This window comes from Pterocles gutturalis, unplaced genomic scaffold (assembly GCF_000699245.1).
Source record: "Pterocles gutturalis isolate BGI_N339 unplaced genomic scaffold, ASM69924v1 scaffold45921, whole genome shotgun sequence".
NCBI lineage: Eukaryota > Metazoa > Chordata > Aves > Pterocliformes > Pteroclidae > Pterocles > Pterocles gutturalis.
Window position 1 is genome coordinate 7,405 of NW_010099485.1, and position 26,680 is coordinate 34,084.

General features: G+C 37.0%; 1 protein-coding gene across 1 annotated transcript; it reads right to left on the reverse strand.

Annotated features, from left to right (window-relative positions):
• Window positions 1-11,559: 11,559 nt before the first annotated feature.
• ETNK1 (ethanolamine kinase 1) lies at window positions 11,560-26,423 on the reverse strand. The gene is made up of 7 exons (XM_010076457.1): window positions 26,167-26,423; window positions 25,176-25,316; window positions 23,496-23,638; window positions 16,861-16,944; window positions 15,032-15,192; window positions 13,273-13,346; window positions 11,560-12,078 (listed from the first exon to the last, which is right to left on the reverse strand). Exons 1-7 carry the CDS (start codon window positions 26,217-26,219, stop codon window positions 12,006-12,008), a joined length of 729 nt encoding a protein of 242 aa, XP_010074759.1. The 5' UTR covers window positions 26,220-26,423; the 3' UTR covers window positions 11,560-12,005.
• Window positions 26,424-26,680: the final 257 nt, after the last annotated feature.

The following is a 26,680-nucleotide window of genomic DNA, read 5'->3' on the forward strand; positions in this document are numbered from 1 at the left end:
AGCTGTTAATAAGTATATTTGTTCACAGCCCAAAGGAAAATGTGAAGCAGCAGCAACACTGTATTTGGTCCAGCATTATGGAACATAATATAGCAATGATAACATTACTCAGTGGCAAAGCTTAAAATACCACTTATATTTGCCACTCAAAGTAATTTTCCACCTGCAATATCCTAACACAAGTATGTACTTCTCAAGCAAAGCGGCCATAAAACAGGATATTGGGTGACACAACTTACAAAAACTTGGCACAAAGAAGTGATCTCAGTAGCCTACAACTCACTAATTCATTGATGTAATCCATATATTATTTCTTGTAAACTGAATTTCGCAGCCATCTCCCCTTGCCAGTTTTCTCTGGCCTCCCTTGCTGAGAATCAAGTTATACAAAGCCAGAGGCAATATCTACAGCTCTCTCATTGCACACACACACACACCAGAATAGGTATTAACCAGCAATTTATTAAAATCTCAGCCTTTCTGATTCACAGCCTATTAGGTGAACTGCAGCACGTTTTGCTAACCTTAGCTATATAAAATAGGCTAGGAGGAATTCTGCAATGCTACTCTGCACCTCAGGCCAAAACCAGCTAAACACTGGGAGAAACCCTTTTATCCCAAATATTCTTGTTTTGTTTGAGGTGGCCCATGAAGTCACTTTTTGCCTTTCCTCCTCAAGCTTTCGCATAAACAGCCAGACTAAATAAAGGCTGGGTACAAATCTTCAGATTCATGTTAGCATAACATAAATAGCAGCAATTGAGTTTTGTTCAACAACTAGTTCTGGTACTAAATGTGCACCCACACTGGAGAATTATCTACTGCATGCATTTCTACTTCTCAGTTTTTTGGCCTAGAGAATCAGAAGCAGTTGAAATGAACCCTACATCTAACGAATAAATACGCTTCCAAAACATGAAACAGAACTTGAAAGTAGACCTGGTTTTGGGACACTGTAGCAAGCTGTCCTGAACACTGTTGGGTCTCCACTTAGACATTCAAACAAAAATATCCAGAATCACTACTGCTTTTGATAATATGTGCCAGAGAAACAACAAAGTAAATTAACTACAACACCTTAATCAAGAGGTCTCAATTTATTTATTTTTTTGTCTGCTGCACACTGATTATTACAGCAAACCTCTGATTTATTCTTGACACTCTATTAAATATCTTCTCCTCATTATCTTGGGTGCCCCCTTCATTTCATGTCCCCATTTTTCAGCCCTCCAGGCCCCCACCTTTTCACTAATCACTCTTTTTTTCCATTCCCTTTTCCCATTTGTATTCCATTCTATTCCCATAATCCTTTCCTCATCTTTTCCTCCGTAGGACCAGCTCCTACTCCTCCTCCCCTCATCAGAGAGGCACACTCTTCTCTCTGACCCCATGCAAATGAAGATCCTTTCTTTTACTCTTCCCCCTATATACCACTACTTTAGACAACTCCCCTATTTTAACCACAAACATCAGTATTCACACCGGTTAAGATTAAGGGTAAAATATTTTCTTGGTCTACTGCATAAGAGACAGAAAATACTTTTCATCGTTGTGCAGTATTATTAGGCACAATTTGATTAGTTTGTTTTAACCTGCTTACAAAATCTTGGTACTAACCAGCATCTGCAGTGACAGTCTGAACTACTTGGGCTACGGTTACAATTAGTCACACACCTCTAGAACACACAACAGGGAAAAGCTTTTGTTTCTTGCAAAGCTCTGACAGTCTGACATCTGCACGACAACTTAATTCACCCGCCTCTACAAGCTAGCCAGCTCCACTTGTTTAGAGAAATATGAAAGAGCTGCCAGACAGTTCAGTGCACAGAAAACATCGCCACTTACTGGTTATGGGAAATGCTAAATCCTGACAAGTGCGCTGGGACGGTCAGGAACCCAGCGTTCCTTCTCTAGCTTTTATACACACCCAGTTGCACAATCCAGAGGAGTAAAGACTAGCCAGGAGATAACTAATCATAATTTTTCCAAGCCTGAAAATAAGTTTTACCTTTAAAAAGTGAATTTTGTAATAAGAGCCATGGGAAGCCCAGTACGTCTATCGTAAGAGGCCGGATGAACACTGTAGCTTGGAACATCTCAAGTCTGGTGTGCGAGATTCATTTTACTCCCCACCATCCCTCACAAGAGCTCTCACAGTATCACCACAGCCCAGAGAAAAGTCAGGCAGCAGCTACTCACAAGCTGAAGCTTCAGACCAGCTTTCAGAGAGCATCTTAAGTATTTTAAAAAATCAAATAAATTAGGGGTTTTGGTCTCACTCCCTCCATGGTCTTTTCTTGTTGTTATTTTACTGATAAAATCTGGGGGAAATATGCTGCTGTTTTTACAGTGCAACTTGATTGGCAAACCCCCACTTTCAAGAAGCGTAGGTTGTAGCACGCAAGACTAACGATTAATTATGCTCATTAAAAAATGAAGTTCTGATGAAATTCATTAATGCTTGGCTTGAGTCTTGCTAACAGTTACGCAACATTAAGAGCAAGGCAATTACAGATCTTGGCTGCAACTCATTGAGAGATAAAAGAATACTCTTTTCCTGCTTAACTCAATGTATGACATGCTGTACTACAAAAATAAGCTGTCTTGAAAAGCTTCTTCAACGAGACACAGTCTGCAGCTCCATTGCCACCTGCGGGTAAGTGCTGGAGTCTGTCATCCTGCTCTTATTTCCCACAGCACGGAGAAATAAAAGTTATCAACTGAAATTAATCACAATAAAGAGCCGTGCTTCCGACTTGCCCCCATCAGTCATAAAGCCATTTGAAGTAGACACCACCTCTGGCCTCTCAGGTGGCTGCTATCATTTGAACAGTTCTATGTATTGCTTCTTTCATACTCCTAAAAATGTGGAAAACAGACAAGTAGCTTTATTCTAAATAGCATGGCCAGAGACCAGGATGAGGACAAACTGCACATTAATTGTAGATAATGTTAACAGGGGATGGGAAGGAAACAAGTCACAGTCAGGAGCTTAAGTACAGAGTCTCAAGGAAAGCTCCAAAATAGTGCAACAAGAGGTTCACACTCCTGTCTCAAAGCAAGCTCCTGAGGAAAGAAATGTTTTTGCCGCTACACATCAGCAATCAAAGCACACAGTGGGGCATAAGAAAGCCTCCTCTACCTGTTCAGTAGCAAATACAGATTCCAGAAGGGGACCATTGGCAGCGTACACTCATGGATGTGAAGATTGACTCTGCAGCGTTAACAGGAGTAAAGCCTTCCATTTAATACATCTATTGACTTATATATATTCTATATAACACACATTGGTTTTCTGTTGTTATGAAGGATACATGTGCTGTTTTCAAGGTACCCAGGGAAACTCCTACGAATGCACATTTTACATAGTTGACATTTAAATACATTACATATTGAAGTCCACTACTCATGCCGTTGTTTTCCCTCCTATTGTATGACTGTAGTTTGCTCTGTATCTTGAAGGAAACACATTATTCAAGACCATATTTTCTGGACTGGTCTCAAAAAAACCCCACCTCTACTTCTTTCCCCTGACAACTTCTAGCTCAGGAAGAGCTCGCTCTGCATTACCTGTCACAACAAGGCCAAGTTGTGAATGAAGGGTTTTTACCAAAGAGTCCATGTTACGATGGATTAGTTAATCAACTCAGGAGATCTCCTCCTCACTGCAATTACAAAAGCAAAGACTAGCCACAGCCTAGCCCTGTGGAACATTTTGAGGATTTGGGCAGCAGATGCCAAAGAAATACCTACTCTTGGCTCTAAGCAGCAATTCAGTAGGGACAAGTAACCCTAGATATCCAGTCATAGCCTGAATATTTTCTATTAAATTGAAAAGCAATTCTTCAATTCAGCCATTCTACAGCAGTAGTACTTCAGCAGCGAACAGCCCAATGGAAACAGACCACATGTTTAGGTCAGTGAGCCAGCGATGTTTGGAGAGTTTGCAAATCTCAGGCTGCAGAAGTTGTGTATAGAGCATTACTCTCCAATCATCACACTTTCAGAAAACAGAGTTAAAATCTGGAGGCCTTGCAAATTAAGAAGGAATTGTTATATACAAAAACCTACTTAAGCAAAGATGCATGGCGCTCCAGTCTCCTCCAGCGCTGGGTCAATGTTTTCTCATAGCCTAAAGGTTACTCTACTTCTGCACTCAGCAGAACACAGGGTTTTCTGGGGGGTTTTTTGTTTTGGTTTGATTTTTCAGGTTTTGCTTTATTTGCTTGTTCCATCTGTCTCTTACTAGACATACACAAACTCTGACAACACCTTAACCAAGCCCACTACAAATGAGACCAAAATGTTTTATGCAGTGTATGCAGGAAATGACCATTTTTAGTGACAAGAACAGCAAGCACATAATGGAGGGCAAACTTCGTCCCAAGGAACGGTTTCCTCAATAAATTCACTGCAGGCAACTGCACAGGGTAACTCAAGGCCAACTAAAATCTGCATCTTGGTGAAATCATTCCCTTTACGGTGCACAACCAAGATGGAGAAAGCAGAGTTTTGATGATGTACACCAAAACATCCCAGTTAACCCCCAGCAAAGTATCTAGCATCGTGCCCCCAGCACCAGATGCGGCGCCTTTCTTCAGTATCATTGATCAGCCTGTAAATGGGTCCCTCGTAGTTAACACAGCCCATATTATGCATAAATTAAACCTCAGGGTAGCCCAAACTTCACATGCTTTCTTCCATTTAAGTGGTCTATGACCAAGCCTATTTAATATGCAAAACTATTAAAAGAGTTACCTTCATGCAAGCCAAATACTGGCTCAAAGTATTTATTTCCAGATGGGTTGTTAATCCCAGAAAAAAGTATGCATTGGAACACAAGTCAAAAGCCTTTAAGAACTCTTAAGCATTCCATATCAAGTGCTTTCAAGGCTGGGAAAAAAAAAATCATCACAATATATGCTAACAGTGCAGTTAGAAACAAACTTTATTGTTGCAGTTTGAAATTATTTACACAATATAAATCTCTTTGAAAGGTACATTACTTCATTTAATCAATGGTAGAAGGCCTTATAATAGCTTCAGTAACATTTAGTTCAAAAGAAATACAATTCACTCCAATGGATAAATGATGCATCTAAACTTCACAACATACAGAAGGGTCATGGGGAATTTTGAGGGAATGACAGTGCTGGAAGATGACAAAGGCTTATTTGTAAATAGAGCTTATTTTATTCACAGGACATAAATGGACTTGTATTTAAAAGAACACTGAAAAATATGCAGTAACAAAAAATGACACAAAACTGAATATATCCCTAATATGCTATCGCCCTGTTCCTGCAAGTATTTAAAGGGTTTTAGACAGCTGGATTAAGAGGCTTGAGACAGAACCAATGAATCTAACTAAGTCATATTTAAGAAAGACTGGATACATTCTCGGTGCTGAGACTATTCAAAGCACTTGTGTACAAAGCAGCATTATCAACTACCACAGACTGCATCTGAGATATGAAATGTTAAAAATGAACTTTTCTACAAAAAAAAAAATCTTTCACACACTGAAGACTTGACACCTACCTTTTTTTTTGACAATACTTAAGAATTACTACTACCAAAAGCTTGGAAACATACTTTTTTCCAGTTCACGCTGCATTTTATGGCATTGTACACAACATTTTTCATGTTTTTCTTCCATGGTCTCTTTCATCTGGTGTTTTGTATGAATGCCTACATGGGAAAAACACCACTCAACATAGAAAAAATGCAGTTGCAATACCACAAAAACAGGCTGGTGCAGTATCTGAAGCTATTTCAGCATTTCGTTTCAAAGTCTTAGATTTCAAGTAATTTGTTTGCTTTCTAAACATTTTGAAACTTTTGATTTCCAACAAGTTTTCTCTGGGTCATGTCTCTATGCACATCAAATCAAACATATCTAGGAAGTCCATGAATTAAGTTCCACACCATAGGGAACCTGAGACAGCAGCTGAACAATTTTGTAAGGCTACAGAAACCAGAAGTTGGGTCATCTGGTGAAGTCTGTCCACCTGTTCTAAGATCACAATGGGCTTCAAGGCCATCCCAGTCAGCTTTGTGACCTTTCACAAGAATAATAAAACCCTTTATTAAAGAATCTGGGGTAGACCACCACCTACATTATTAAATACACATGAGTCCAAGACACACTTAAGTGTTGCAAATTTATCAAATGCATTGGGGATTTTTTAATCTTTTGGAATGTTTCTTCCCTCTCTCCTCAGGTTGACAGGTTTCCTAGTCACAGGAACTTAATCTCTACAGATCAGACCAACTGGAAAAGTCACTTAAAAAAAAATCAAACAATGCTTTTTCCAGTCTCACAACATCACTTAGATGGAGCACCTCCATACAACTGGCACATGCAAACATTTCGCACATTTTCCTTTCCGCTCCAGATCTTTAAGTCACAAAGTTTGGTCAGACCAAATGGAAAAGTCACTTAAAAAAAAAAATCAAACAATGCTTTTTCCAGTCTCACAACATCACTTAGATGGAGCACCTCCATACAACTGGCACATGCAAACATTTCGCACATTTTCCTTTCCGCTCCAGATCTTTAAGTCACAAAGTTTGGTTTCTTCTGACATGTCCCATCTGGATTTGTATGCTTTCTCACCGCTGAGAGCCCCTTTCTTAAAAGTTGTGTGGCTGGCTAACAGAACACCTACCTTGCACAAGACCAAAGGTCCTGGCTTTTCATGTCTTTCACAAATAATGAAAACAATCAGCTTGCAGCCCACAGTAATAAAAATTGGAAAAAAAGAATTGGCTGCAAGGTTGCTCAACATCAGCCTTGCATTACCTGAAGGTTTGATCAAATGCTTTCTGTTCTACTACTATACTTACAAGCTGCCTGGTGTGGAAGAGATGATAGGAGACAGTAGCTAATTCCAGTAGTTCAGTAATCTACCACAACTTAGAAGGCATCCAAGAAGACAGTAAACAATACAAAAACATTAAAACAAATCCAAGAATAGACAGCCACCTCAAACGCAGACAGATGAGATGTGGTCAACCTCCTCTGCAAACTACAGGGAGAACTAGTCCAAGCAAGGGATTATATTCCACTGGGTTACAGAACAAAGTGTTGTTTAATCAGAACGTTACCCCAAATCATTTTAAGATTTCTTTCAGGAGTAACAAAATAATATTTTGTAAGCTTTTGTTAGCTACCAAAGGCTTTAAAAAATCTGAACTTCATTTTGAAACAAATTTTACCCTTTACAACTTGCTCTTGAACTTAAACCATGCAAGCAAAGAAGTATATCCAACACCTTGATACATCAAAAGCTTAAGCTTAAGTTTCCACAGGAATTATTTCCTTCTGCTTACATTTACTGAGCCCATCCCTCCTCTTGACTAATACTTCTTTGATAAACTCACTTCCCAGGACCCTAGTAACTTAAAGTGTCAACACTGATAAGCATGCATACCTTTCATCCGGTGCAGACAAAGCTGACGGGATGTACAAACTGTATCAAGATCAATTTGTCAGATGGACAATGAGATCTGCACACCAGTATTTTCCAGCAGAGTTATTAGCAACAGCAGTGACAAGAATAAAGTAACAGCTTGAAGGACACTATGGAGTTCAAAACAGACAGTGAAAGGCAACAGCAATGAAACAGGCATTTGGGGAAAACTATGCTTCATTATGTCTATGCTTCCAAGATTAAAGGCCTCTTCAGAAAGGGACTTTCTACACAAAAAAAAAATCTTATGAGAAGTCATGGACTGACAAAACAGAACACAATTACAGTTAAAAAGGAAATATTGATGATTAAGTATGGAAAAGAAGCTTTTGTATGTTTCCCCTAACGAAGTAGGGCTGTGGTCACAGGGAGGAGGGAGAGGAAATGGCACATAGGGAAAATACCTCAGGTGTGTTTCAAATGGTCTAAAGGGGCTACCAATAGTTCTAGTGTTGAGGAAAATGACTGGCAGAACTATTTTTGTGATTTGGGCATCTACTCTAAGCATTTACAAGTTAGCAACTAATCCTACTGTAAGGCTGTATCCACCAAAAACATTTAAGTTGGGGGACTTCTATCACAACTAACTCAATTGCCATCACCATGGGAGCGCACACTTTAAGAATACTTCAATTCATCATGCTTATGTTTAGAAGTCACCAGCATTCAAGAATGTATAGGAAATTCTTGGAAGTTTAAGTAAACAATTTTAACAGCTTTCCCTATACCACAGGTACTACACGTACCTCTGACACATAGTTTGCCCTATTATTAGAATAGGCTTCCTCTTTATCTTAGTACTGTATAAATTCCTTTATTCCCAGAATCATGCCCAAGAGCAAGATGTCAAAAAAGCTAACAGGAAAAAAAAAAGACACCGGATGCTCAAGGCTATAAATGGATACCTTAACATAAAACTATTATGCTCTGTTACAGGTCAATTCAACAAAAGAAGTCTGCACACAGAGTTAGATTTCTTCTTTACATCAAAATTTCTACAAAATAGGAGAGAATACAATGCAATACACAAGTCCATAAATGCAAGATACAGTACAATTCACACTAATTTACAAATGGTTATTTACACTGTTGTATATACATACACAGTCAGACCTGGTTAATGCAAATTTGGTAAGTCCTTTCAAAATGCAAATCAAGAAGTGTAAATGAAGGAATTTAAAAGTATGCAACAAGAGACCAGGCATCATTCAGATATCTTTAATGCTTAGGTCACCTAAGAAATTAGGTATGGATTATCCAGATCTGACTTCAGAAATGAGAAGAAAAAAATTCACACTATTCTGCTTTACAAAAGCAACCAGGCCACTATGGTCTATTGACTTGATGCTATTTATGCAAGAATGCCAGTACTAATAATCCTCTTTATATTTACAATAGAGGGTTAACTACAGTAAGAATTATTAATTTTGGCATTCGTGCCCTTAGCTTAACATAAAGGCAACAGAGTATCTTCTTGGCAAGTCACAGTCAAAACTACTACAGGATGTTTCTAGAGCTCAGTCATTTTTTGTCCTTCAAAATCTTAACATCGCCATTAAAGAGACTGAGATAAATTAATTGAAACAAGTACATGTTCTCTAGTTCGGTGCTCTAGTACATAACTTACATTCAGAATGTCCTGTATTCACAGTTTCAAGCTACCTTATAACCTGCAATGCTATTGCAAACTACTGCTTCAAACTTAACACATCTGTAGATACTCCTTAGCAAGCAAGGATATCCAAGTGCTACTGGCTCAAATGGATGTGGAACAAGGCTCAAGGTAACTGGCATTTCATTTTGGAAAATGTTTTACAGTATTTCCTCAGAAGTTATCAAGAACTGCTTTAATCTGCACTTGTCTTGAAAGAAAGCTGATGCAAAGCAGCATTTAAGTGTGTAAAATTACTTTCAACATGCAAAATGAAAGCCTCTACCAGTACTACAAAGTCAACCACTGTAACCTGTGATAATCCTTGTGCTTCTTCGAAGTGGCTCAGCAAAAGCTTGCAGTATTTACTATCTGCTTCAAAGTGCTTTTACAGGATTCAGTGGAACTTCACAAGTGTGAGATTGAGCTGCACTCATGAAGAGCTTTGGTTCTGCAGAAGCAAGCTTCCACTTCTACAGTTATTGCTACTCGAGCTATACAAACAAAAATACTACTGAAAAAAAATTAAACTAACTCCAAACTCAAATAGTACTGGTACCTGAAAAGGGAATGCATTTTGCCAGCTGTTGGGAAAGTCAGGATCCGTCAAGTGTTGGATTTCCCACGACCAAGTGAACTTCACAGCCTTTTTCAAATATTTCACAAGTACAAAGAAACACTGCCAGAAATAAAGCCACCACTTGAAGAAAACAGTAATAACAGTTCAAAAAGTCTTTATCAATCTTCCAAGCAGATCTCGCTGAACTCTAAGGGACCACCAAGACAGCAGGGTACTATTTAACATATGTCAGTAATGTCAACAGGGAGAAAGTACAGAAAATTAAAGGCTTCAGTGCTTTCATGAGCTCTAGCAACATCCTTGATAACTGCTACAAAGGAAAATATGTCTATTTTAGCTATTTATTTCCATTTAACTACCAAGAAAATTTGTCCAGTTTAGTAGCCTCCAGCTAACAAATGCTAACGGAAATGGTTACCTAACTTCAAGTTACGAAAAAAAAAAAAAACCCAGTTCTCCCATTTCTATTAGGATTTTTAAGGTTTTGACTTTAGGAAATATTAAAAAAAAAAGGGGGGGTGGGAGGGCAGGGACATTCAGAGATAAATAAAACAAGAGGAAAAAAAAAACCCAAACCTTGCTTTTGTAAAAATAACAGAATGCCACTCAAAATAGTCTTTCAAGGTGAAAATTTTTCATTCACATCAATTTTCTTTGTCCTGAATCAATCAAGCTTTTGTAAAGCACATATGCATATATATGTGTGTGTGTATACACACATACACAGCAGTGTGCCATAAAGCAATTTTGAATAAATACCTTTGCTGGAGTCCATACAGACTCCCCATAATATTTACTCTTCAGGTAAGTTTGTGCTTGCACATGTATATGCACACACACACACAGACTTTGTACATATGGGCACTTATGTGACCAAAGTGCAAAGTTTTTCAGAGTATAATCAGAGTTGAATACATGCCTGCCCAACTCCACACTGCATTGCTGGGTTTTATTTTTCTGTTGTGGGTTTCTCCCCTCCTTGCCCACCCTCCTCCCCTTTCAGATTTAAAGCATCTTTTCCACAGAAACTTATACATTGTTTTGTTAAGTAAACATTTTCTTTCCAATTCACATTTTGTAATCCAGACCATTCTTGGTATAATAGCTTTAAAAAAGAAAATGTGTGTGATGATCAAAGCCTCATTGTTCAAGTCATATACTTTTCCACATTATCCTTCAAACTGGAGACTTTGAAAAGTAATTTCCTGTCCCAGGAAAAAAAAAAAAATAAAACAAACCACAAGACATACCAGAATCTGCAACTACAGGACCAAGCACTTAAGACTAGAATTCAAGGTTAGAAGATGACAAAGCAGAAAGATATCAACAATACACAAACTGTAAACCTAAGTGTCTTGCTCCCCAGTGCAACAGGATCTCTGTTCACTAATCTTCAGTTCAAAAGTCCATTCTGCTAGATACTGCTAAAGCACAAATATAGACACCAGAATAGTGTCCGAATTTAGAATCAAGTTTCAAAAAGAATTACAGATTTGGAATAGTGGTCTTTTGCTTTAAAAGTACACTTAATAAACAAGCAGCTTTCACACAGAAGTTAGAGAGGGTACATTGTCCATCTAACACCATGATGGTACATATCCTCAAAGAATCTGATGGCCACAGAACTTTCATATTTCTACAGCTTACCGCATCAAGAAGGAAAAATGAAAATGTTATTTATTGTTTCAGCAAGCTGGCTGATTTTTATATAAAAGTACCATCATAGGGAAAGCTACCTTTTTCTTTTTTTAAAAAAGAGGGAAAACAATAAAGATCATCCTAACCTTTCTCCCTAGTTACAGCACACTGGTGATGATCTCACAAGTCTATTATAATTCATTTTGCTTGCCTACATCTAAAAGTTTAATATTATTTGACCATGTTTTCTTCAACATAAGTTAATGCAACTTCAATAAAATACGTTGTTAAACAAATCCTTTGGAACAACTTCTGTCTGCACCCAACTTTTACAAAAACTGATGAAAGCAGCAATGGAATCATGTTAAACTTATAATAAATAATTCACATACAACATGTTAAATTACAAAGAAGAATTAAATTGCCATTTCTACAACTTTTTTATAGATTTAGCAAGTTTCTAATTTGTTTTATATCAACAGCAGTATGCTCTTCATATTAAATTTAACATTGAAGGACTGTTTAGAGGCATTATTTATAAAGCAAGAACCACCAAGTGAGCATTACAGAACTTCAACAAATGTTTAGCTTTTTTCCAGTAACTGTTCTCAGAAAAAGATTCAGGGGTTGTCTATCCACTTGGTAAGTTTCTTCCTCTTCATTACTCAGGAAGAGTTAATGTCATGACCTCCAGCTTCATTTTGAAGTACTGGTTAAACCGAACAATTGCATACCTATTCAAAGGGAGAGAGAGATGTGTGAAGTTCAGAGCAGAGAACTCCTTACATGAAAACAGTGATGCTAGCTAGCAGGACTAGTCAAAAGTCCACCTACCCTAGTACCCTGTTTCCAACATTGACCCTCAACAGCTACCAAAGAAAGGAATGAACAACAGAACAAGTACATTATGATGCTTCCTTACCAGCCCCCTAGCCCCCCAGCTTGCTACAGTTTGCAAAACAGATGATGTCCCAGGATTATCAAAGGTGGTGGGTTTGTATCTAATAGTTCTTCAAACACTGTTCAACAACTAACAACTACAATTCCAGAGAAATCTGATCTTGAGCATTGCAAGAATGACATTTTATTCAAAACTGTAAGTTTTTGGGTTCTACCACCTATACTTTAACTTGGTTTTTGTGCCATCTAGTGGTTACTAATAAGTACTTCTACTTGAGAACAATTAGTCATAAAAAGACATTTACATTTGTCTCATTTGCAAAATGACACAACTAAGCCTAATAAACTGGCTTAGTAGTGCAAAAGGTTCTAAAGTGGGATCTTTCACCAAGTGAAATGATTAATTTTATCACCTTGCCCAGTCCCCAATGGAGAGATTAACGCCTCTGCTTGTTGCATGAAAGACCATTTTAAAAAATGCCAAAGACACACGTCTACCTGCAACAGACCACCACTGGCCAGTGTCTCAGGAAACTAAACTTAACATTCATTGGCATTATGAAGACTCTCTAAAAAAACAGTTGGAACTTCCAAGATAACACTCCATGCAATAAGAAGTAAACAAGCCCTCTTATAGAAAAGCCCCATTGACTCTTTGCGGTTGGAAATGCAGGTCTTGTGTCTCACTGATAGTACACCACACTGACCAACTTGGCTTTTATGCCTTTGCCTCTCCAACAAAAAAAACACTGAAATGTCCAAAACCACTTACTCCTCTAGCTATGTTCCTTGCCTTGTTACACAATGTGTTTTTAGCCCAGGGGCACATACTAATTCAGAGAACTTCCAGCAACAAAAGCTTTTAATGTCTTGTTTTCTCTTAAAAATTAAGAGTTATAGTATGATCGTTAATATCAGATCTGTTGCTCAGATCTCAGTTTCTGATAGCTGGGGTGCTGGACTAGATGGCCCTATAGGTCCTTTCCAGCCTGAAGTATTCCATGATTATACATAGCAAGCACACTTACCCTAGAAAATCAAAGTCAATGGTGGAATATTTGGCTTGAATTAGAGCCCACAATCCCCAAAAGAAGTGGGAAGCCTGAAAGAAAAAAGTTATCAGTGAAAGACTAACATTATATAAAATCCAACATGTAAACATAATCTCACATTGAGACAAAAAGTTATCTAAGAAAGAACTCCCAAAACCCAATCTTTTGTAAAGTTATTTTGTTTACCAAGAGATTGGTAAATAAGTATAAAATTAATTACTGGCAACCAGAGGAGTAAATCCATTAGCTTCCTGACTCTCCATGTGTCTTTTTCAAGAAAAATAATGTTGCATTTATGAAATAGGGCATCTATTAAGTAGACTGCTGTACAGCTATGTACACCATGTTAAAAAAAATGCACATTTCTACTGTGGCTAATGAAATAGATTACTCTACATGTATTCAACTCTAGTGCAAATATTAAATTGCTTTAGAATCTTTGATTATAACCCTTAGGCCATTAAAACTACAACTCACTTTTATTACTGACTTGGACAAAGAGATATAACCTGTAGCTATCTAAGAGAACCTCTAACTCATCAGTACTCATACAGATTTCTTATCTGTTCCAAACTTACTTCCATTACGAGTCCAGATAAGTAGTCTGGAGGCCCATGCTCAGTTACAGATTGAAACTATGGATTACATTAATTATATGACTGTTAGTACACTTCAAACGAACAAATACATGTAACGGCAATGAGCTTCATGAGCTTCATTGTGGAAGACATTTCTGGACCACCCAGGTTACAAGTGATACAATTCAGACTTCTGTTCAGTAAATAACCGCTTACAGTAACTGCTTCCTGAAGTTTGCACGTAACACTTTACCGGAAGTGCAGAAGACACATGCATGTACACACACCTGAAAATCACAATTACTGTATGTTCAAGTCAATCTGTCTTGTACCTCTAGTTTTCAGATAACTTCGCCTGACAGTGAGCAGTTTGGCATTTTACACCAGCGTCCATTAACGTTAGTTCACATTTTCTCTGAACAAAGTTTCCCACATTAACCAACACAAGAGTGTTTGGCAGTCTTTGTGCATCATGTGTGGTCTAGAGGCAGGTCTTGAGTTGTTCTCTAAACAGAACTTTATCCTCTTAAGCACTAGGATGACCGTAGTTTAAAACTGACAAAACAATGCTACATATTTTAAAACAGACCATCAGCCTACTTAATTGCAGATCTAACTTTCCTAAATGAATAGGACAGCTGAATTTAACAGTAGCAGTTGGTAACACAGATTTTTGAAGAATAACAGCAAACAAGCTAGTATCTTAAAAGCTTGTTTAATAATCCTCGTCCTAGAATATGAACTGTATTTCCTCACTGCAACCAATGTTATCATCTTACTTTAAAAAGGCTTTTCAAATCAGAAGATTTGTAGGTCTTTATGAAGTACTACCTTGCTCTTCTGTCTCTTACCATTACACAAATAAGTTGAACACAGACCCCCACCATAAGCTCTAGCCAACTCAGGAACTTGCCAGACCAATAAACAGCCAACAGAAATACTTGCTAAAAGCTTGTTTTCTGAATGCTCACACCCTCCTTCATTAAGAATATTCTATAGAGAATTTTTAACACACAACATAAAGTTTGCATAGAACAGGCTAAGTTTTTCTGTACATACCAAAGCACTCAGGAAGAAACTGGCAATTACATTTGTCCATAGAGTAGCAAGCTTCTCTATAACATTTAATATATTCTAATCAACAGTTTGTTATTTACCAGTGCAAACTGATTAACTTGGACATATAGAACTTCAACTTCTTTTTCGCTGACTTCTGTGCCAAATCCTTTATATTCTTTGTAGGCCTCAAGGTACGATCTCAGCCATTGTTCCTGTAATTTTCTGTTAGGATAAAGGCTGTAGTCTACCTCATTTACTCCTAGAAAAAGAAAAAAAATACCCATTAGAACCTCTTAGAATTGCATTACTGGACTACTTACCCCCTCCTCGCTCCCAACAAACATGCACAAATTGATGTGGACAAACAACAGTGTTTTTACTTTGACCCGATTTTATCAGTTGTATGTTGGCAAGAACTTCTCACACAAACCAAAGTGTTCAACACCACAGAAAAATTTATGTTGTATATAATTTTCATCCATCTATTCTACCTGTATTTTGAAATTCAATAAGTTTGGCTTTGAGAGAAGCCTCAAGAAAAAGCATTTGCTTTGTGAAACAAAAGCCTTCCCACATGTATCAAAGAAAAGGGACTTGTACATAACAATACCCAAAGCTGCATCCAGATAGATATATACATTGTCACCAACTACGCTCGTATTTCTGAGATCAAAAATTTATTAGAAGTCTATCTCTCTTCTCCACAGGGTATTGGTAGAATTAGAAGTTTTATCTCCACAACCACTCTTTTTTGTCCTATTTTGCTTCCTATACTGGAGATGCTTAGTCACAGGCCATACAGAGTCTGCGAGGAGTCCCAAACCTGGGTCACAGTTCACTCCCACGAACTATAACTCCCACAGGATTTGGGACTTCTCCTTAAGTCTTATTTTTACAAACTGTACAATCCCCTAGCACCTAAACTCTGTGTGTCAGATCCACTCAAATTTATCTTTAAAAAAATAAAACCAGATTTTCACTGGAGGGATAGAGAATAGCAGAATAAAGCACAACTGTTCTCCAGAGGCAAAAAAAAAAAGCATTTCTGTCTTCAGTCTTCTTACTGTACTTAGCTCCTTAAAGATTAGTCAGATTCTCAGAAGTCCCAGATGAAAAATCGAAAGCTCTCATATATTTTGTAAAGAATTTCATTTGTTTTTTTTAAGTTATCTAGACTTGACATTCAGTTTGTGAAACAACTGTAAATAAAGGCTCCTAATTTCACCATACTACACTTTCCACCTATACTAACCACTATGTAGGTTTTCCAGTTGCCCCACCTTCTGAAGTAACACAGAATACGTTCAAGGTTATTTCTCTCTTATGGAGTTAAAGGAACGAGCAGTCACTCAAAAAACTTGAACTAGTAAATAAATTAGTCTACCAGCACCTTATTCCTAAAATCCCACTTTTTTGTACCAGAGTCTTAGCCTTTACTTCTCATTTTAGGACATGACTCAAGGCCAAGTACTTAGCGCAAACACACAAAGCCACCAAAAACCACATAAGCCTGCCATTTGGAAGCGTGGAACCACACAGTGTATTCTCAATATATACCTATGCTGTAAAAGATACAGCTGCTATATTTCACTACGGTGGGCTCTCTGCTGTGCCATTTCACAGAAGGATACTGTGCAAGCTGTGAGTCCTGTATTTATCTAACTCTGCCAAAATTTAGGACAGGATGTTCCCATTTCTGTGTTAGCAGAACTGCAAAGGAAGGGCATAACTGGTCTGCAAGATGAGACATTAACACATTTTGATACCATCAGATGAACAGCTATATACATATATCTAGACACAGTGAAAAAGAGAATGTGTAGGACTGAACGTTGTAGTGATTTTTGGTTTTGGTTTGGCTTTTGTTTTTTTTTTTTTTTTTTTTAATAAAACCAGTTTATCTTTACCTTAGAAATCAAATTTTTACCTGCAAATTCATTGAAGTGATTTCCAATATCATAAGCCAGGTAGTTGTATCCAGAGTACTCATAGTCTATGAACTGCACATCACCTGTGGGAGACACAACAGCAGCAACGTCAGACTCCACATCAAATGAACTCACAGCCCTAATCCTTTGGTGTCCTTTTGAAGTTTTGGGGGCAAAATAAAACAAAACCACACACCTGTCTCACTTGTACCCCATTGTGTGCACTCAGACATTCCAGGGTAAGGCTGTGATTTTTATGAGATGAAATTTCCATGAACATTCAAGAAAGCTCTTAAATAATTACTTAAGAGCTTACAGTTCTCTATTTTTAAACTCTGAATAGCAGAACTTCAATTTTAACTTCTACCACATGAGGGCATCCCTTACCTTCAAAATAAGAAATATAGTAGAGGATCCTTTATTCACTTTCTGTAGAAATAGCAGATCAATTTCCCCCCAACTTAAAGGGCAGTCCTGTTTATTCTCACAGAAGTGTGCAACCACAGTGGACACCAACATTGCAACATGTTGGTACTTCCTTTAACATGTTGATATTTCCTGCTTCCTCCAACCACAGTTACAAAGCAAGACTATTCTTAATTATTACTTTTTTTTTTTAATCTGGCTTAAACTAGTCTCAAGAAGCCATTAGACAATCCTCAAGTCCTCGAAACTATGAAACTACGTAATGTTACGTAAACAAGGACTGATAAAGCAGCAAACATAGCCCCAGAGTTTTCCAAATTACATTTACCTATAGTGAAGCTGGGGAAAATTCTTCACTCAAGGTAATAGAGTATTGAACCTGCTCAAGAAGGTCTATACCATATCAAACAGTCAAGACATTAACAAGACGGATTAGGTAAAATTAGAGAGCTCTTGCATTTTAAGGCAAACTAGCAAAATTACTAAAAATATCAGAAAAGCAAGCAATGAGTTAACTTAAGAGCTGTCACTACAACATTAAAATGTTAAACCTTTTATTTCCCACTGCTATGCTGAAATGGGCAATTTTCACAGTTGCACCCCTTTCCCTCTCTACACCCATTCTTTTGATGACTAGCTGCATATTTACACAATAAAAATATATTCTTCCTATTACAATGAACAATCTAGCATGACTTAAAACATCTTAAAAGATACTAATGCTAACTATCAGAACTCCAGGTCAAAAAAAGTAAATAAAAAATAATGTTACATATTTCCTAGACTAAGGATTAAGCAGCTCATATACTGCCTCCTTAGAATTTACAGATATTGCACATATCAAATACAACAGCTTTGCCAGATAGATTTCCTGACCAAGTTATCACAGAACACTTTGTTACAAGTGTTCCTTGCATCTATGCAATTCATCTTTACCATATTTAAAATAGTAACACATTAATGTTTTCCAGATGGATATATCTTCTTGTCTAAACACTTATAATAATGGAAGTTAAACCCCACAACACCAACAAAATCACTTTGTCTCAAATCCTCTAAGGCAGAGTTTACCCTTACTTCCACAGGAAGAGAGGACTGCTTTCCAAGGCTATGAGGCTAAACCTTTTAGGCTCTGACAAACCTACATGAAAATGCCCTGCAAAGTGGCAAGCTCCTCCCAAGAAAATCTTCTTGGCAACAGAAAACTGAGGTTCTCTACAACTCTGAAGGGATGAGAAATTTTCAAGCAGCTGCGGCCAAGATCTCATAATATTGCCACAGATCAACTTCTGCCACTGCTTGACTGGTAGATTCATATACTTGTATATGCTGGCATTTCCTACTGGTTCTTTAGTACTACTTTTAAAAAGAAACACCTGTAAGTTACAAGCCAGTCAAAATGCACAGCCCAACCCTGGTTAATATTCTGCTACACAACTGACCACCTGAGCTTGCCCCCTAGACACACACCCAAACATTTGATACTGCTTGGATTCAGAGGGTTTTCCTTCCTCCCCCATGTAAAATACAAAAAACGTGGCAGGTAAAAGCCAACTTGCAAAATATCAACACAAGAAATACTTTAAATTTCTTTCATGTGCAGATTTGATCTTCAATCTACCTATATGCTATTACACATTTTTAAGTACAGCTAACATTTAAAACAGCTCCCAGACATAAATAATATTATCTACAATAAGAAACTGAATCTAACAAGACACAGATAAGGCTGTTACCAGGCACTCTCCTATGGGGAAATGTGTGTGAACAAGTGATGCAATAAGCCTCCAGTCAGTGCAGAAGTAGCACAGTGCATGCCACCACACGGCAACAACAATGGCACACCTAATCTGTAGCAAACTCGCATTTGATAAGACAAAAGTTCAAAGTGAAAAAGTCCTGAATTTTTACTGGTCTTTTTCAGACTTAGGCTACTGTGGAACTCAACCTTAAGTTTAATTTTTGCATGAAAGTTTTGAAGATGCATAGTTCTTTCTGTGAAACTGAAGGAAAACAAAAAACTTAAGTTTGACACTCCATAAATGCATACATGTCTCAGCTACCTTGTTTTAAAAGAAGAAACTTTGCATTAATTGTTTAAATATCCACAGTATTAGAAGTTACTTTTAAGATTTACTTCAGTTCATACAGGAAAGCCACTTCTAAAAGACATGGCTTACACTAGTATTTAAGAAGCTAGCTTTTGTTTCGAGTTTTTTAGTAAGTACAAAGAATTTGTATATCCCGCTGATTTCACTGGGAGCAAGCAGACCAAGAGATGCCAGTCTAAGCACACTGGTATTCTATTGAAGTGAGATGATTTAAAACTAGCTCTATCATCTCTCTGGAGAAGCTACTGTTATCAACAGGAATAGACATCAAGAGTATTGATTATTTCAAGTTGAAACACACCCCTCTCATCAACAGGTCTATTAGTGTAGACAACATGCAATGTAATCTATGAAAACTACATAAACATACAAAAGGGAATACATGTTGTGTTCCATACACCAGAAATTAAATTTTTTTAATAGATAAAGTAGTAGTCAAGAGTGTGTATGTTAGACCTCCTCAGGGAACTGAAAGGCAGGAGCAGCTCTTTCTAGATGCTCTTCACTTTTAATTTTTTAATAAGGTAAGCACTTTCAACTTGCAAATCCTAGCTGCAGTTACCACAGCAGAATGATGTATCCTGAGTCCCATCCCATCCTGCTCATCAGGTGAGCCACTGAGGCCCTAGAAGACAGCTTCAGTAAAGATAATGATCTATACTATGAACATACTTGAAAATTCACAAACGGGCCGTATACTCAAAGAATAATTTTAGCTATAAATACCCAATATAGATTTGCAAAACAAAATAGGGTTTTAGATCAAAACCAGAAGCCTTAAACATACCTCAGTCTTCAGAAGCACTGAGCACGCACAGACTCCTACCAAAGATCATAGAAAACATTGGGTAGGCAAAGGGAACAAACAGAACAAAACTAGCCATCTAACTTCCTGGCAGCTGATTTTATTACATTCAAAAAGAACACATACAGATATAGACAAAAGGATACTGATACTTGGTCTTACTGAACAGCAAGTATTCAAATACTCTTAAAACATCAGGTACTTTTGGAAACTCCCAGGTCACACTGAAATAAAACACCAAACTTTTAAGAGCATCAGAACACAAGGTCTACAAATAAGCAGTATCAAGCATCAAGCATATTTTGATTATCTTGATGTCCAAATGGTAATTAAAAGCAACGTGAAGCTCTGAGTTATATCCTTTAAAGAGTAGTTCACACCGATAATTATAAGTTATGTAAAGTAACACTTGTGAATTTTCATATCCTGAGTGACTGAAAACGGACATTAACAAAACAGCAAGAGGCAGAGTTCTCTCAGCCACAGAATGAACAAATTCAAATAAAGAGTGACACTCCATTAAATGAAGCTAGCACTCAACATGCTATTCCAGTCTTGTAAATAAAATGTAAGGGCATGAGACTGATTCTTCTTAAAAGCAGTATGCAGTACAACTATTTTTCTTCTTTCAAATCTGAAAACTCAACATGAACTTAATGCCGGGGACAACTCTAAAGCAAAGCACTGGGACAAGCCACAATCATTCTAACTGCATTGGACAGGAGTCCTAGTATCGGCTGATAGCCTGTAGCTTAAAACAAACCACATACACCCACCCACCCTGCCTAGTGAATGTGCAAATTAAGCAACCACAAACAAAAGACAAATACAATGTTGCTAAAACCAGTAAGTGAGCTTTTTGTTTGTGCCAGCTTCTGAAATGCCAGATAAAGACTACCAGCTTTGCTCAAACTTTACTGGGGAGAGCAAAAAAAACACACCAACTGCAGTTAATCTAGAAAACAGATTCTCTCTTTAGCTCCAGCTTAAGGTCAAAGTCTTTTTGATAACACTGGAGCCTTTCTAGATGAAAGTAAATTTAGTAGAAGCACGACATCAAAGCTGTTAACTACTTTCATACAGTTTCATGTCATTCCTAACGAAGTACATTTTTAAAGATTCTATTTTGTGCTCTTGCAAAATTTCTTGTATATCAATAAAAGCTTCTGCTCTGCTTAACAGAATTCCAGCAATACATGTTTATTTACAGTTAAAGCTGAGCTTCTACTTCTAAAATCATGTTCTTCATCTGAAGATTGTACTAACAGACAGGTTGATCCCTTTTGTTCTGTAAAAAGTACATCGTAAGAAACAATTTCAAGCAACAGACAAATATTCTACAGATGGCATTGAGGTTTGGTTACTATGCAAATGGTACCTTTTGTACCCAGATTGCAGAAGTGTTACAATACAGTATATGTACAACATTCAAACTTAAGTTTAATATATGCATTTCATATTTACAAGTATTTTTCCCTCCCCGGATGTTTACAGTACAGCTAGCTTGAAGCCAAAGCATGTTACATACCTCCCTCTTCCCCATCCTGTCCCCAAACACTAAGCACTCACACACTCATTATTAGAGAACTGCTCCTAAGTGATGCACTGCTGGCATTGTTTTTTTCCTCCATTCTTTTTACAAAAATAAAAACATATAGCATGTTTTAAAAGTAGGAACTTCAGGCCTATTGACCATGATAGTGAGCCTTCTAAAGGAATTTCTCTGATTTTTTTTTTTTGGAGCATGGTTCTACTATGAAAAGTGACTCTAAAAATTAGTTTACTTCAATGGGTCTGTTATGGAATGCTAAAACCCAAGGTAGTTTCAGCACTGAAAAAACCCACACAATAACAATAGATTTATTTTTGGTACTACAATATCACAATTCCAATGTGTGCAAGACCACAAGCTGATTTTTTTGCATATCTTCCCTGCTTTTTTCCTCCCTCCTCTTTTTAAGCAGAATTATAACCTACCATTGAAACTTAGTAAAGCCACTGAAGTTTTGTATTGAATACTTAGAGTTTAAAGCTGCTGTTAATAGCAGTACATATACATATATATGTATATACCTATAGAACTATAAGTACTAGCAATTCCCTTAAAAATGGTATTACTCAGAAGGAAACTAGTATAAAAACCACCAATTCTCAATTCACATGCATTCAGCACGTATCTGATGCAAAAATTGGTTATACAGACACAGCCAGTTTTCATACTAGAACCAACTCCAGCATGTTTTTGTTAGTTTTTATTTAGAAATTAAGCCACAAACTTAAAAGGCCAAAGACCAACGACAACTGATGGCAAACACTTCCGTTCCATTCACGGTCATTTACTTCACACACTTTTGACTTACATACCACCAGCGTTAACAAACTCTCACAAATACGTATGAAGCTACTAGAAGGAACATGGTGTCCTCCCTTCAAAAAAATATCTTGATCTAACCTCATGAGTTTGTTGCGCTCAGCTGGGCTCAGATATTTGAAATGGGAGGAAATTATGTATTTTTACTGCACCATGGCCATTTCAGTGTCTCAAGATTGCCTTTTTTGTTTAATATTCTGTTCAATTGACTCATTTAGTAACCGAACCTCAAACCACTACCATCCAGAAATAAAAGAAACTATGGGTTTATACAGAAGCTTTACAGATTTTAATTAAGGCATTATTTAATAGCATGAACTATGAGTTAAATTTATTATAATAAAACCAAAAAATTTAATTAATCTTTCCTAAAATGTGTACCGCCTATAACTATTTAAATAAAGTACATATTTACAAGAGAAATCTTTAAGATGCCTGTATACCTCACAAAGGAAATAAACTGAGTCACCGAATGTGGTATTAAGTATCACTAAGATACTTCATTATGAAGGTGTCTTCCCACAGTCACGAACCAGAACAATAAAATATTATAGGAGATGTCTTCAGATTATTTTTTATGCTTGTATAATTTCTTCTTAGTAAAAGCTTTATACAACTGGAACAGAATTAACATGAACAATTGCATACTTCGAAGTCTAGTTATACAGGCAAGCTAGGGATTAACAAATTCATTAAAGAAAAGCAAGGAACACCAACATTCTTCCTCTGAACAGTAACATACAGATGAGAATTAGATCATTAAGCAACTTACTATTTGCACAGTTATCACCACCGTAACACTGCATCTTAAAAGCTCAAACTGAGTTCAGCTGAACAAGTCAGGAAGATGAAACCACTGAGCAAATGCAACTGCAGCATAAACAAAGCCACTCACTACTTACTGTTGAGTTCAATACCTACCTCGTTTCTTGTTGTAAATAATATTCTTACACAACAGGTCGTTGTGACAGAGTACCACTGGTGATCCTAAATTTGACAGTCTTTCCTTCATCCAGGACACCTCTTCCTGAAGAACTTGAGAACTTGGAATGTCACTTAAAAATCTTTTCAGGTATAAGAAGTTCGAGAGTTAATACTCAGTACTGTGTGTTCCATACAAGCATTTGTAGTGAAATAACTTATTTCGCTCTACATTCTTATGGCAAACAATTCAACAGACCTTCTCCCAAACAATGGCAGCCTGTCCCCTAACACAACAGCAGTCAAATTATGACAATTATTTCCCTCTGTTCTCCCCAAAAACAATTCTCTGAAGATCATCTGTGCTGCAAATATGACAGTAGTCCAACAAGTCAGAGCTTGAATACAGTCCTGCACATTTTTAAAGGAGTAAAGATTAAAAGAATGAACTTCATTCACTTTTTCCTCATATTGCTTCCTTCAAGAACAGGAACAGTAAGTACTGTATGTCTTTATATGGAAGAAATTAAACATTCATTTTCAGTTCTAGACAGTAAATATGTTTAAGTAGCCATTTTATCCTCCAGGCTTTCAATTAACTACTCATGTTTTTTTCCAGTTTTCTTAAGAATTTTATATTGTAGAAGAAAAATTTCAAACAACTTTGCTAGAGCATTCTTTAATTACTATGCAACAAGAAGGGCAGTTGGCAATGATTTCAAAGAGGTTCCACAATGTTTTTAAGCTGCAATCTGCTTCCTGAGTGATATGAAGTTTGACGATATTGTATAAACACTTCCAAATTACAGTTCTAGCTTAGAAGTCTGATCTCCACTCCACAAGAAACATTGCCTTCAACTCAAGTTTTAGATTACAGCACTGAAATTTTATTTAAACACTGCTTCTAGTTTTGCCATTCCTCTCATCCCAATCTTACAGTGACTGATGCTAGAACCCTTTGGAAATACATTATTTTGTTAAGCTCCCAAGAAAAAAAAAGTTTTATTTACAACTCAAGAGCTACACTGGGATGCTAAAAAAAAATAAAATATGTAATTAAACCCTTTAACCCAGGCGACACCATTATTCATGCTCCATGATAGCACAGGTCTAGAATGACTGTGTGGATACCGTTTCCTCCTCTGGAAACCACTTTGGAAACTTACCCCATCACTCAAAACAGTCTTTCATTAACTTTACTTTTACATTACCTTGTTTTGGACAAATTCATAAACTGAACAAATAGAAAACAGCTGAAAGGTGCAGGTTAGAATGAACAACAAGCAGTACTCCTGCAACCCCAGGAAACATATTTTTAGTATTCATCCCAGAACATAGGTCTCAGTTTGAGACTGATGGTTCTCTTAAAAACTACTGAGACAACTATCTGAAGTAATACATGACTTGATACTGGTTCTTTAAAAAGAGTAAAGAAAACTACCATCAAGTGTCTAATCAAACCAAGAGCTATATGTATACATACACAACATACCAAACAAATTAAACGACTCTCCTTATCTTATTTGACATATAAACAGCTACTTCAGTATACAAAAATATGACAAAACTCGAAATTTTACAAACTTAACATTATCTGGTAACGCAAGCCTGTTTTTTAAAATATTCTTCTACCCCTCAACCAGAAAGAATGGGAAGTCAGGAAAGCACATAATGAAATACCTTTTATTTACTTCCTCATCTGGAAATTCCGTGGGTATAAGAGAGAAGTATTTCCCCATCTTCAGCCACAGATTAGACTTAGGGATCCATCCATTGTGGGCATGGATAGTATGGATTTTAGCAAGCTGTCTGGCAATGAGTCTAAAAAAATAAAGTTTAAATTAACATTCTATTTAATGTATATCTGACAGTCTTTATCATATTTCTCCTAGCAACAAGAGAAGACAACTACAATATATTTAACAGAAAAACTGTAAAAAATGTAGCAAGGGAATCCAAAGAGTTTAAACAAGAGCAGCACATCTATAAGCTAGCATCCTTGAAAACTCAAAAGGTCATTAGCAGCATTACTTGAGGGAGGGGAGGCAGGACAGACTGGAGTTCAGTTAGAGCATGCATACTTCACTTGTACTTTCAGTCTACTCTTCAACTTGCTTATCTTTAGAAAGTTCACTCAAATTAGCTGCCATTCTTAGGGAAACATATTTCAGTGCATACATGAAAAGCATGTAAAAGTCTTTTAAAAGACTTTAAATGTTTTTTAAATCTTAAGACATCAGCACTTTCTGTTCACTGCTAATAGTCTTCCATTGAGACATAATTTTTTTAAACTATCTTGAACCTACTCCCAAAAGGAATGTATTAGGAACAGCTAGGAGTACTTGCTTTAATCAAGTCCAGCCCTGTACAACTCCACCATGTTAAATGATCTCCCTAATGATAATGTATAAGTGTTACAATAAGCAGACATCTAATGAGTATATTGTCTTCTGGGGAGGCAACAAGGATCATGTGTTCAGCACTGAAATACCATGACAACTAAGACAGAGGACAGTGAGCTGTCCGGAGGGCGAACACCAACTTAGCGCAGGCTTATAGGCATATTTATTTTCTGCCTGCTCATTAACTAAGCTTCAGATTCTTTGGGTCTGACAGAACACCATAAATACATCACAGAACTTCAATATTGAAAAAAAAATTAAAAGCTTACCTGAAAATATCTGGATTGCACACATGCTCTGGATCCAGTGCTTCTCCCTGCATGAACTCGTAGCACAGGCCGTTATTGAATGTACAGTATAGTTGAGGTGCACAGCCATGCGCCTGCAGCACACGGAAACTCTTCACTTCTTCATCTCTGTCTACTAAGAGCTCGGTCTTATTTCCATAGATCCTAACTAGAACAACATCATCTGTTGTGTCACCCACGTAGCAGCCAATTAATTTATTGGTGATTCCATCAGTGAACAGCTGAAAAAGTAAAAATAATGCATAAGCAACTCAGATCTTCATGTGCATTCTCAACCCACAGAAAAAGAATGCAGGGTTATTCTTTAGTTCAGAAAACACAATTATTTTGTTAACCTAGTAAACAAGTCTTTAAGATACAGGAAAATTGTGAAGAAAATTGCAAGGATTTTTAGCAGTAACACATGAAAAGAGAAGAGGAAAGCGTGAAAATGTGCTAAAATGAACTACAGCAATACTACATGTAAAAGGCAACA

Bases quoted from the DNA above. Each gene is read 5' to 3' on its own strand.
- ETNK1 (XM_010076457.1), bottom strand. From the start codon at position 26,219: ATGCAGGGAGAAGCACTGGATCCAGAGCATGTGTGCAATCCAGATATT. The intron at 23,639-25,175 runs GTATTTCATTAT...ATACCTGAAAAG, and splicing joins GATGAGGAAGTAAATAAAAG to ATTTTTAAGTGACATTCCAA. The intron at 16,945-23,495 runs GTAGGTATTGAA...TGTCTCCCACAG, and splicing joins TATTTACAACAAGAAACGAG to GTGATGTGCAGTTCATAGAC.